At 59.1% G+C, this 9959-nt stretch overlaps 1 protein-coding gene across 3 annotated transcripts; it reads left to right on the top strand.

Moving 5' to 3' along the window:
* The first annotated feature begins 4570 nt into the window (after positions 1 to 4570).
* LOC120755350 (gap junction gamma-1 protein-like) lies at positions 4571 to 9713 on the top strand. 3 transcript variants are annotated; one of them, XM_040070161.1, is made up of 3 exons: positions 4571 to 4629; positions 7451 to 8646; positions 8747 to 9713. In XM_040070161.1, the coding sequence occupies exons 2-3, from the start codon at positions 7476 to 7478 to the stop codon at positions 8752 to 8754; spliced, it is 1179 nt and encodes a 392-aa protein (XP_039926095.1). In that variant the 5' UTR covers positions 4571 to 4629; positions 7451 to 7475; the 3' UTR covers positions 8755 to 9713. The 3 variants fall into 3 exon arrangements, with proteins under 3 accessions (XP_039926095.1, XP_039926093.1, XP_039926094.1); XM_040070159.2 differs by lacking the exon at positions 4571 to 4629 and adding an exon at positions 5136 to 5206; XM_040070160.1 differs by lacking the exon at positions 4571 to 4629 and adding an exon at positions 5137 to 5199.
* The last annotated feature ends 246 nt before the right edge of the window (positions 9714 to 9959 follow it).

Genomic DNA, 9959 nt, shown 5'->3' with positions numbered 1-9959 from the left:
TGTCAAAATTCATCCCACTTTCTCAGATCTTAAGTGGGAGTGAGCTCAGTCCCCAGCTTTGTCTGGGGGAAGGACTCTGAGAGAGCTGAGCCAGTAAACACCAGTAGGGTTTTATGTCTTCATCTTGCCATTTAAGGAGCTTGTGTAAGTTCTGTCTTCACCTTCTATAGTTGCGTTTTTCACAAAGGGCAAAGACAAATTTGGAGTTACTGGACCTGCCTGTTGATGCCTTTTCTGCTCAAGCTGATTCCCTGAGAAAACATCCCTGGAACTTGCTTTTCTGATCCTAGCCAAGCTGCATCTTTGCTACTCCAGTATCTGGGTATGTGTTGAGGGGCCTGACAAAGTGTGGACTGCTAGAACCAAAGGTTTTGGTTGCGTGCCTGTCTGCAGCTCTTCTCAAGCTCTTCCCGCTTTTTATTTCAGAGGTGACTACTCATTTGTTTCTCTTCTTTGTCATGTCTGTGGTGGTCTGTGCTCCCAGCTCAGCAGCAGCCTCCTGGTCCCGTTAACAGCTCCCTGCTCTTCTGCATTCCTTTGGCTGCTGTGCTGACGGGAAAGCTCACATGCACTGCCGCAACCTGTCTCCTGCCTTTTCATGAAATACTTGCTTTGTTTTTGCTTAGCATTTTCTCGTGGTTATTACAGATTAACCCCTTTTTGGTTGCTCTATGATCACAAATGCTTTGCTATAGGGCCTCTTGCACCTGGTGCAGTGATTACATTAACTGGTCTCCTTGCATCAGCTGGCATGTGCAGGGGCTTCCCTGACACACTCCACCTTCCAGCACTGCAGGCATCCCTCTGATGGCTGTGTGGGAACTGGAGCTCTACAGGACAGCTTGGGTTTGCAGAAAGGTGGAATATATATTGAACCAGCTGCAGATATCTTCTGCCTGTCTCAGTTTTGATTATGCAGTCCCCCAGTTTGCTCTTAAGCAATCTGGATTTTGCTCTTTCTTCTTTTCTGAGTGCACTTGGCTCCAGCACTCAGCTGCTAGCACAGAGCAAGGCTGGTCTGAACCACTGTTGCCCTGCCTGTGCTTGCTGTAGCACTGTCTTCTCAAGGTGTACATAGCTGAAAGGATTCCCAGGCTGGGGTGGGCACAGGGCTCTAGGCAGGCTGCAGGCAGCCGTGGCCTCAGGCAGGCCATTGCCACGAGCCTGAAGCTACCACCACTTTTCCATGGACACGTACCCGCCCTGCTTTACTCTGCTGTTACCAATGAAACTTATGCCTTCAGTCAGTCATGGGTTTGGCTACTTCAGTGCTTCCTGCTGCATCTCTCTGCCTTCTAAAGCAGTACTGCCTTGAGCATACATAGCTTGTGGGTTAACTGTCAGCCCCCTTGCACTGTGTCAAACTAGTGAAGCCCGGTGACTGGAGTGACTGGTCATTTACTTCTAGCAGAATATCCCTGCTGGCCTCATCTCCAGGGCACATAAGAGGTAGCAGCAAAGGGCGCGTGTTCCTCATGGGTCACAGACCTGTCTGGCCAGCTTCATCCCTCCAAGGTGCCAGTGATCCTTACCCACCGTACAGAGCAGTGTCCAGGGCCTGTATAAAACCCTTCCCTGTGCGCTGCCCTCCAGATTAGCAGGCAGGGGAAGAGCAGCCAATGCAGGCTGGGCTCAAGCTCCGTGCATGGTGCTGGCAGAAGTCAGCACCCAGGAACTGTGCAGGACACCATAGCATGAGAGAGGTGAGCAGGGGCTGTGCTGTGTAACCCCCACTGCGCTGCATAATCGAGTGAGGGGATAAAAGGGAAGGAAACTATTTCAAAGCCATCTCAGCCTTTGCTCAGCCTGTGTTGGAGGGCATGGTAATTGTCCTTTGTGCTCTTGCAATTGAGTGTGCCTCTGCCTGTTATCAGAAGGGTATTAAGCTAGTTATGGAGCTGTCCTGTATCAGGACAAACAGTCCCTAATAGAGTTATCTGCTCCCTGTCCCAGTGCCAGACAAGTTGTTTAATCTGGGAAGAGCATGTTTGCTGCCAGGGATGCGTGCTGCCTACCTGCAGCGCTGCCTGCTCAGCCCTGCTTGGAGAGGGTGGAGCTGGCTTCCTCGCCCCACTGCCAAGCACCAGCCAGGCATTGTCCATGTCACCCCGCAGCAAACGCACCCAGGGCGCCCAGCCACACCATCTGCCTTACTGCCACTGTCCCCAGAAGCAGAGGCAGTCATAGCAGGGCCCAGCCCATCCTGCTTTATTGATCAGAGCACAAACAGGCTGCTCTCAAGAACCAGAGTGGGCTCTGTACCTTCCCTGCACCCTGTGTCTGGTAGCCAAGGCAGGGTCTGGCAGTGGCATCTCAGAAGGTGCTTCTCTTGCAGCACTCTGCCTGAACAGGGAGGAAGGAGTGCTTGCACAAGCTCTTGCCATATCCATCCTGAGCTGTAGCACTTGTCCAAGAAGTGGATGTTCTTCTTATCCCTCTGCTTACACTCCCCCTCAGCCACTATCTCCTCTTTTACCAGCTCCCCTTGCTCTTGCTGGGCTGTGCAGCTGCCCTTCCATGGCTCTGTCCCACAGACTCAGTGGTTTGGGGCTGATCCTGGTTTTTGCGGTTGGTGACAGTGCCTGTTTCCTCTGCAGAGCTGATCTTTGAGCCAGACCCCACAAGACTGCTGCGCTGTACATCCTTCCTGCTAACTATGTTCTGTCAGCCTCAGCTGATGTGGAAAGGGATGAGGGTGGGCAACACCCTTAGACCACTGTTTTTGTTTCCCGGATGATGTGGGTTTTCCCCCTGCCCCAGGCTGAAAGGATGATGCCTCTGCAGGCATTTGGGTTTTGCAAGCTTAAAAAAAGGGTGAAGTGCGGGAACACCCAGGGCAACATCACAGGGGAAGCTGGAGGGCTCTGACGCCAGTGGCTGGATGCTGACAAGCACAGTTGCGTCTGTCCATGGGGTGTGTGACACCAGCCCCAGGCCTGGCCTCCCGAGGCAATCCCTGCCCTGCAGCCCAGGCATGGGCTGAGCTGTGCAAAAATGCTGCAGCAGTGGTGCCTGACCCCAGCCCAACAAGCACCTTCATTGTGGGCACAAGGGCTTCAGTTTGCAGTGTCCCAGGGATCACACTCCCCAGTTCAATGTGAGGCTGGTGAAATAAGGACTTGTTCTTAATGCACTGAGCACCAGAGTCAAAGGGTGATATAGGTCCCTTACCCCTGGCAAACTGCTCGGCTGCCTGGGGTTGAAGCCAGGCTGGAGGCAAGCTTTCCAGGCTGGAAACACTTGAAAACAAGTGGCTACTGTGAGGAAAGCCACGAATCACTTTAACTGCCAGGCAAGAGCAGGAGGTTGAACATGTGCTTCTTGACCTCCGCAGCGTGCTGGAATGCTGACCTCATGCTGGCAGCCCACTGCCCTGTTCCCACCTCTCCACGCTGCACTGCAGGTGCAACCTCCCAGCAGCTCTGGGTTTCATTTCTGGAGCTGAAAGCTTCCCTACATTCTTCTAAAATCTTGGGTTTTCCATGCTCGGCTTGCTGTCTCCTTGCATCTACCTCTTCCTGGTTTTCCTGGCCTGGGATGGAGACTGTGACCAGAGTGTGTGTGCTGGTTCTGAAACGCAGCTTTCCCTTGCAGAAATGTTAATGCCACAGTTGCATGCATGAGAATGGGATTCAGTAAAACTGAAAACTATTCCTTCATGTCCTGGTCAAATTCCCCTCCACTTGCTGCAGCTCTCCCTCCATAGAGCATAATGTGTCACCTGGAACTGACCCATCCATGAGCTGAGGAGAAGAAAGGAGTGAGCCAGAGGCCAAAGCAGGGCCTTTTCCCCAGCCTGTTGTGCACACACCTGCATCTCTGCCAGGGTACAGAACGCTGCTCTGGGGGGGTTCCAGTTTCCCTCCCATGTAAGAGCACCAGGCCTGTGTCCAGGTTCTGCAGGTGCTGAGCCATGGTGGTATTGCTGATTTAGGGAAGCAGCAGGGCTGCTGCAGAAAAACCAAAACCCCACACTGGATGTGATGGCCACAGTCCCCATAGCTCTCCTTGCCCCAACCTCATGGCCTCAGCCCCAGTGCTGCACCAGAGTTCATAGAAACCCTTCTGCGGAAGGAGCACGTGTTTCAGTAAGGAGAAGAAGTGCTTCATGAGCTTACACAGACACCAGCTTCGGCATGACTGGTAGGGTTATGCAAGACTGCTTGGCATCCCTCCTCACCCCCACACAACGGGGTTCAGGACGTCAAGGGTGTGGCTGGCCCAGTGTGAAGACTCAGCCCCAAAAAAATTCCCACGGAGCCAATTTTAGCAGTGCACCGAGTAAGTGGCCAGGGTCCCTGGGTGAAAGGACAGGGCACGGCTCCAGGGTGGTGAGTCAAAGCCGCTGCTGCCGTTGAGCTGGCCTTGGCGGCGCAGTAGGTAACTCTAAAGGCACATCTCGAGGTGCTGCGTGCTCGGCCTGGTCCTGCTGTAGGACTTCAGTCTGGGACAAGAGAAACAGCAGCACTTCAAACAGGGGCTTCAAAAAAGCCCTTCAAAAAAGGGCTTGAGGCACATTACCACCACAAAGGCACGCCTCGTTCTGCGTTCCCACCGTGTGTGGGGCCACCTCTGCACCAGATCTCTGCTTTCTTCCATCCTGGCTCTCCACTAGCGGGGAAGAACGCTGTAAGGAACAGGCGGTTATTGTGCAGAAGACTCTCAGGCCGGAGCGGGGGCTCCCTCCGCTCACCCTGCGGCCGGACTCATCCCTGAACAGCCCGCGGGCTGAGCCGCGGCCGCGGTCCGGAGCGTCCCTCTCCAGCGGGCAGGGAGCCCCCGCCTCGCTCCGCGGGAGCGGCCTCCCGGGAGCCAGCGGCGGGGCAGGAACGGTCAGTGGGGCCGGACGGGGCTGCTGGGGCGGGAGTCGCCTCTGGGAGAGTTTTGGCCGGCGCCGGCCCCTGCCCGCAGCCCTGCGCGGCCTCGCGAGGCGCGGAGGGGAGCGCCGAGGGCGGCACCGCCCGACGGGCGCAGGACGCGGCGGAGCGGGGCGGGCCGGGGCCGGGGCTCCGCGCCGCGTGGCTCGGCCGGTGCTTTCGCGGAGCGGGACGGGCGGGGCGGAGATGCGGAGCGGGGCGGTCGGTAGGCACCGACGGGCGGGAGCGGGGCGGGGCGGCCCCGGGCCCCTTTGTTCGGCGGGAGGCGGCGGTGCGCCGCCCCGCCGCTTTGTCCGCCTGCCGGCGGGAGCCGCTCGTTCCGGTGTGCCGTGAGTGGGGCCGGGCTGCTGCGGGAGGGAGCCGGGCGCCGGGGCAGGGGCAGGCGGGTGGGCGCAGGACGGTACCCCGGGCGGCGGGAGCCCCGGGCGTGGGCTGGGGCCGCGGGCGGGCGGGATCGGGGGACCGGGGGTCTCGGACGGGCGGGGGCGGCTGGGCTGGGGGCCCTCGGGACGCTGGAGTCGGTGGGACCGGGGACCTTGAGAAGGCTGGGGTTGAGGAGTGGGTCCCCAGGGTGGCAGGGGTCGGTGGGACAGCGGTCCCCGGATGGGCAGGGGCCGGTGAGCCCCAGGGTGGGATGCCTGCTGCTGTCCCCCTGGGCAGGCGAAGCTGGGGGTCTCAGACAGGGCACACGGGACTTGGGAGCCCCACTCGGGGGGACTGGGGTCGGTAGGACTGTGGGATAGGTGTAGGGTCCAGCCAAGGTGTGTGGTGCTAGTCCTGACTCCCAGCGTGGCCAGGAGGCCCCGTGTGGCTGTACTGCTTTGAAAACTGGCCTCTGGCCATCTGCCCTGGATAGGGGACAGGCTGCAGGTAGCTCTGTGCTGCTCTGGCCATGCCCACTGCTGCTGCCATCCCATGTTGCCAGCCATTGCCATGCCATACTTCCATGGCCACCGCAACAATGCCACCCTATGTTTTTGCTTTCCTTGGGCTTGGTACCTGTCGTGGTTTGACATGGCTTGGGTTTTAGTTCCTGGAAGTGTCCTCCTACCTGGTCCTCTCACCTTGTTCTTGACCCTGGTGCCAGGGTGGTGTGCTGCTAGAGACACAAAGCATCTGCCTTCCAGGGAGGTGGTGGGGGAGAGGGGCTCACACCTGGGACACAGGGCAGCAGTGAAACCTTGCAGGGCGTACGACCACAGGAGGGTGGTGGCCCTGCTGGGCTGAATTTGGGTCCCTGGTGTCAGCCTGTGCCACTTCCTGCAGTAAGAGCATGTCCCCAGTGTGGATTCTTGTGCTGGAGGGACTCTTCTGCTTAGGTGAGGTATGTCAGGAGGCTGTCTGAGCTTAGTGTAAAAGATCCTCTTATTGTGGACAATAGAGGAATCAGTGCAGCATCGATCATCATCTGCAGGGACATGCCCTGGCCAGGGGCGATGGGATGGGGCTGGCAGGGGCCGCTGGGGGCTCTGTGTGGATACACACTCTCTGCTTGCCCTGGGCCATCCCTGCCACCTGCTGCCCTGGCTTGCATCATCTCATGCACAAGCTGCTGAAAACAGGGGTGGCGGGGAGCGGTGTGGGTGTCCTGTGTCTTCTTTGGCCAGGAGATGTGACATGGTCCTTGTAATTTCCTCCCCAATCTCTGGTGTCAGCCGGGAGATGTGACATGGTCCTTGTAATTTCCTCCCCAGTCTCTGGTGTCAGCTGTTTTGCCAGGGCTTTGTGCAATTCCTTGGCTGCCCCACACTGCCCCTTGCTATCACTGTCCTGTCCCCTGTTTCATCCCCCCACCAGCCCTTGCTGTGGAGCTGCAGGGTGTTGTGAGCACTGGCCACTGCAGCTTTGGAGGCTGGGGTCCTGCAGGTGGGAGGGCACAGCACTGAGGTTTGGTGGGAGAGTGATGCTGCATCTCTCCTGGCTCTCGGAGGAGAGCTCTGTTGAGTGAAGAGGACCTGGCTGATTAGCACGTGGGGGATGCTGCTCTGAGGAACTGCCCCCCTCAGTCAGGGCTCAGGGCTGGCAGCTGCAGTGGGCCAGTGGAGCTGCCCTGTGTTGCCTCCCTCCAGTGCCTTGTGGACCCCCATGTGAGGGTGTGAGTGCTTTCGCAGGGTGCAACGCTGGTTAGGGACCTGTCCAGTGCCAGGTGATAAATGGGTGCTGTGGCACCAGCAGAGAAGGAGGTGGACTGCCTGTCCCCTCACAGTCCACAGCTGCCCTGCACTGGTATGTTTGCTCTGGTTGTGATTGTGCTCACTCTTCCCCTAGATGTGTCCCTGCAGGCAACCAGCATGTCCCAGCCTTCCCCCATCGCCTCCACCCACCTGGCTGGCAGCAGAGAGGGAGCAGGACGCGGATGGGAGCACAGGGAGGTGGTGCTGAGCAGGGGATAAAGTTTTGGGGTGGCAGCTTCCTGAGTAGGGCTGTGTTTATGGATCTATGGGTAAGGGAAGGGACAGCGGTGCTGGAAGAGAGAGCCGGACAGAGCTGGGCTAGCAGCTGGCGGATTTCAGAGTCCTGGTGAGGTGCACGTGGATTTGCTCAGCGCCTCTTTGCCTGTCCGTTTCTTGCAGGATTTGAGTCAACTGCCTGGTCAGGATGAGCTGGAGTTTCCTGACGCGGCTCCTGGAGGAGATCAACAACCACTCGACCTTCGTGGGCAAGATCTGGCTGACTGTCCTCATTGTCTTCCGCATCGTGCTGACCGCCGTGGGGGGAGAGTCCATCTACTACGACGAGCAGAGCAAGTTTGTCTGCAACACGCAGCAGCCGGGCTGTGAGAACGTCTGCTACGACGCCTTTGCGCCCCTGTCCCACGTCCGCTTCTGGATCTTCCAGATCATCATGGTGGCCACGCCGTCCGTGCTCTACCTGGGCTTTGCCATGCACCGCATCGCTCGCATGCCTGAGTCCTCACGGCGCCGGACGCCGCCAGCCCGGCGGGCACGCATGCCGGTGGTGCGCCGGGGAGCCGGGCGAGACTACGAGGAGGCAGAAGATGACAACGAAGAAGACCCCATGATCTTTGAGGAGATTGAGGTGGAGAAGGAGAAGAGCCCAGAGGGCGGAGAGAAGCACGATGGCCGGCGCCGTATCAAGCAGGATGGGCTGATGCGTGCCTATGTCCTGCACTTGCTGTGCCGCTCAGTGCTGGAGATGGTTTTCCTCTTCGGGCAGTACCTGCTGTACCGCTTTGAGGTGAGCCCCTCCTACGTCTGCAGCCGCAGCCCCTGCCCGCACACTGTCGACTGCTTTGTCTCCCGCCCCACTGAGAAGACCATCTTCCTCCTCATCATGTATGCCGTCAGCGGGCTCTGCCTCTTCCTCAACCTCTGCGAGCTCTTGCACCTCGGTGTGGGGCGCATCCGCGATGCCCTGAGCCAGGCCGACGGCCCCCCGCTCCCGACTGGAGACAGCCCTGCGCCGCAGTACCCCAAGAAAGCGCCCAGCGCCCCCCCCACCTATCACTCGTTGAAGAAGGAGCTGCCACAAGCCCCGCTGACCAACAGCAAGCTGGACTACCGGGAGAACCTGGCCCAGGGGCGCTTCGCCCTGGCTGCAGCTCCCCCGGTGCACGAGCTGGACCGGCTGCGTGAGCACCTGCGTCTGGCCCAGGAGCACCTGGAGGTGGCCTTCCACCTCCAGCCCCCGCCGCGGCCCCCCAGCCCTGCCCGCAGCAGCAGTCCCGAGGCCAATGGCATCGCCGCCGAGCAGAACCGCCTCAACCTCGCCCATGAGAAGGGGACCGCTGCCTGCGATAGGACCACAGGTGAGCGGGAACGGGGATGGATCCAGCCCGCTGGGGTGGAGACATGGGGGGCTGCCCATCCCCCCGGCGTGGGTGCTAACCTGCTTTTTGCTCCCCACAGGGCTGTGAGTGCCACCAGGGATGACAGCGGTGTCTGCTGGAGTGGCTGCCACCGTGGGATAGGCGCCCTGCCAGGAGCACAGGGCAAAGGATGCCACACGCTTGCCCAGCGGGGCAGTCTGGGCAGTCCTGTCCCGGTGGGCAGCAGAGGGGTCGGGGGCCGTGGGGTTCATTCCTACTAAGTTTTCAAAAAGGGAATATCTTATTTTTGTACGTTTTTATAAACTCATCAACATGTGCACCCTGGCATTTTTGTACTCCATCCCAATCTCCACTCTGGGCCTGTGCTCCCCATCTCCCGTTTCACTCACTTTTCCTCCTCCCGCACCCATTTTCCCCAGCATGTTGTCCTCATACCCCCCTGTGCCCCCTATGCCCTCTGCCACCCGCGTTAGCACCGGCTGGTGCTGTGCATGTGCTGGTGATTTTGGTACTGCCCCCTGAGGTGTGGGGCACTTAGGGGAGCAGGCTGGGGGTCTGGCTGGCCGGGCTAAGCTGTGGGACAGAGTGCTGGGCTGGCATTACTCTTGGAGGGGGCAGGAGGTGGCACTGTGCTGCCAGAAAGTGACTTTGTGGCCAGGGGGGCCATGCTGCACAGCATCCTGGCCTGGGGCTGTGAGTTGCGGGGCTGGCCTGCTTGGAAATGTCTGTGCAGAGGTCAGGGGCTGTCCTTCCCGTTGCCTCCACCCTGTCCTGGCAGGCCACCCTTGGACCAAAACTTGTCTCCTCCCACTCTGGCTGCAGGGCTGGGACCCCCTGCACGGAGCCAGACCCTGACCTCACAGTGTGGGGACGTGGTGCCCCGAGCTGGGCTCGGCCAGGAGCCAGTGGAGCATTCCTCATCATCTCAGCCTGGGTCACATGGGGACTTTTGTAGCGTTGTTTTTTACTCGGAAATGATTGTCACTCTGTTTTTCTTTTTTTTTTAATGTCTATATTAGTAAAGGCTGAAGACATTTTGTACTGAACTGCTGCATCCGCTCATTCGGGAAGAAGGGGTGGGAAGGGAATCCTGTGCGTCTGGGCTGCCGTGCGTGCCTTGGGACCTCCCTGCTGCCCAGGGTGACTCAGTTGTTCCTGCTGTGCGGGGGCGGCTGTGGCCAGGGCAGTCTTCATCATCCTGCTGGAGAGGGATTGCACTGGCCACATTCCTGTTTGGCCCCGTCACTGTCAAGGGGCCAGGTGAGGGGCTTTCCTCTGCCTCCCCATCCTCC

This window comes from Hirundo rustica, chromosome 7, assembly GCF_015227805.2.
Source record: "Hirundo rustica isolate bHirRus1 chromosome 7, bHirRus1.pri.v3, whole genome shotgun sequence".
Classification (NCBI taxonomy): Eukaryota; Metazoa; Chordata; class Aves; order Passeriformes; family Hirundinidae; genus Hirundo; species Hirundo rustica.
The sequence above is the reverse complement of the archived record's forward strand: the minus strand, read 5'-3'. Positions and strand labels throughout refer to the sequence as shown.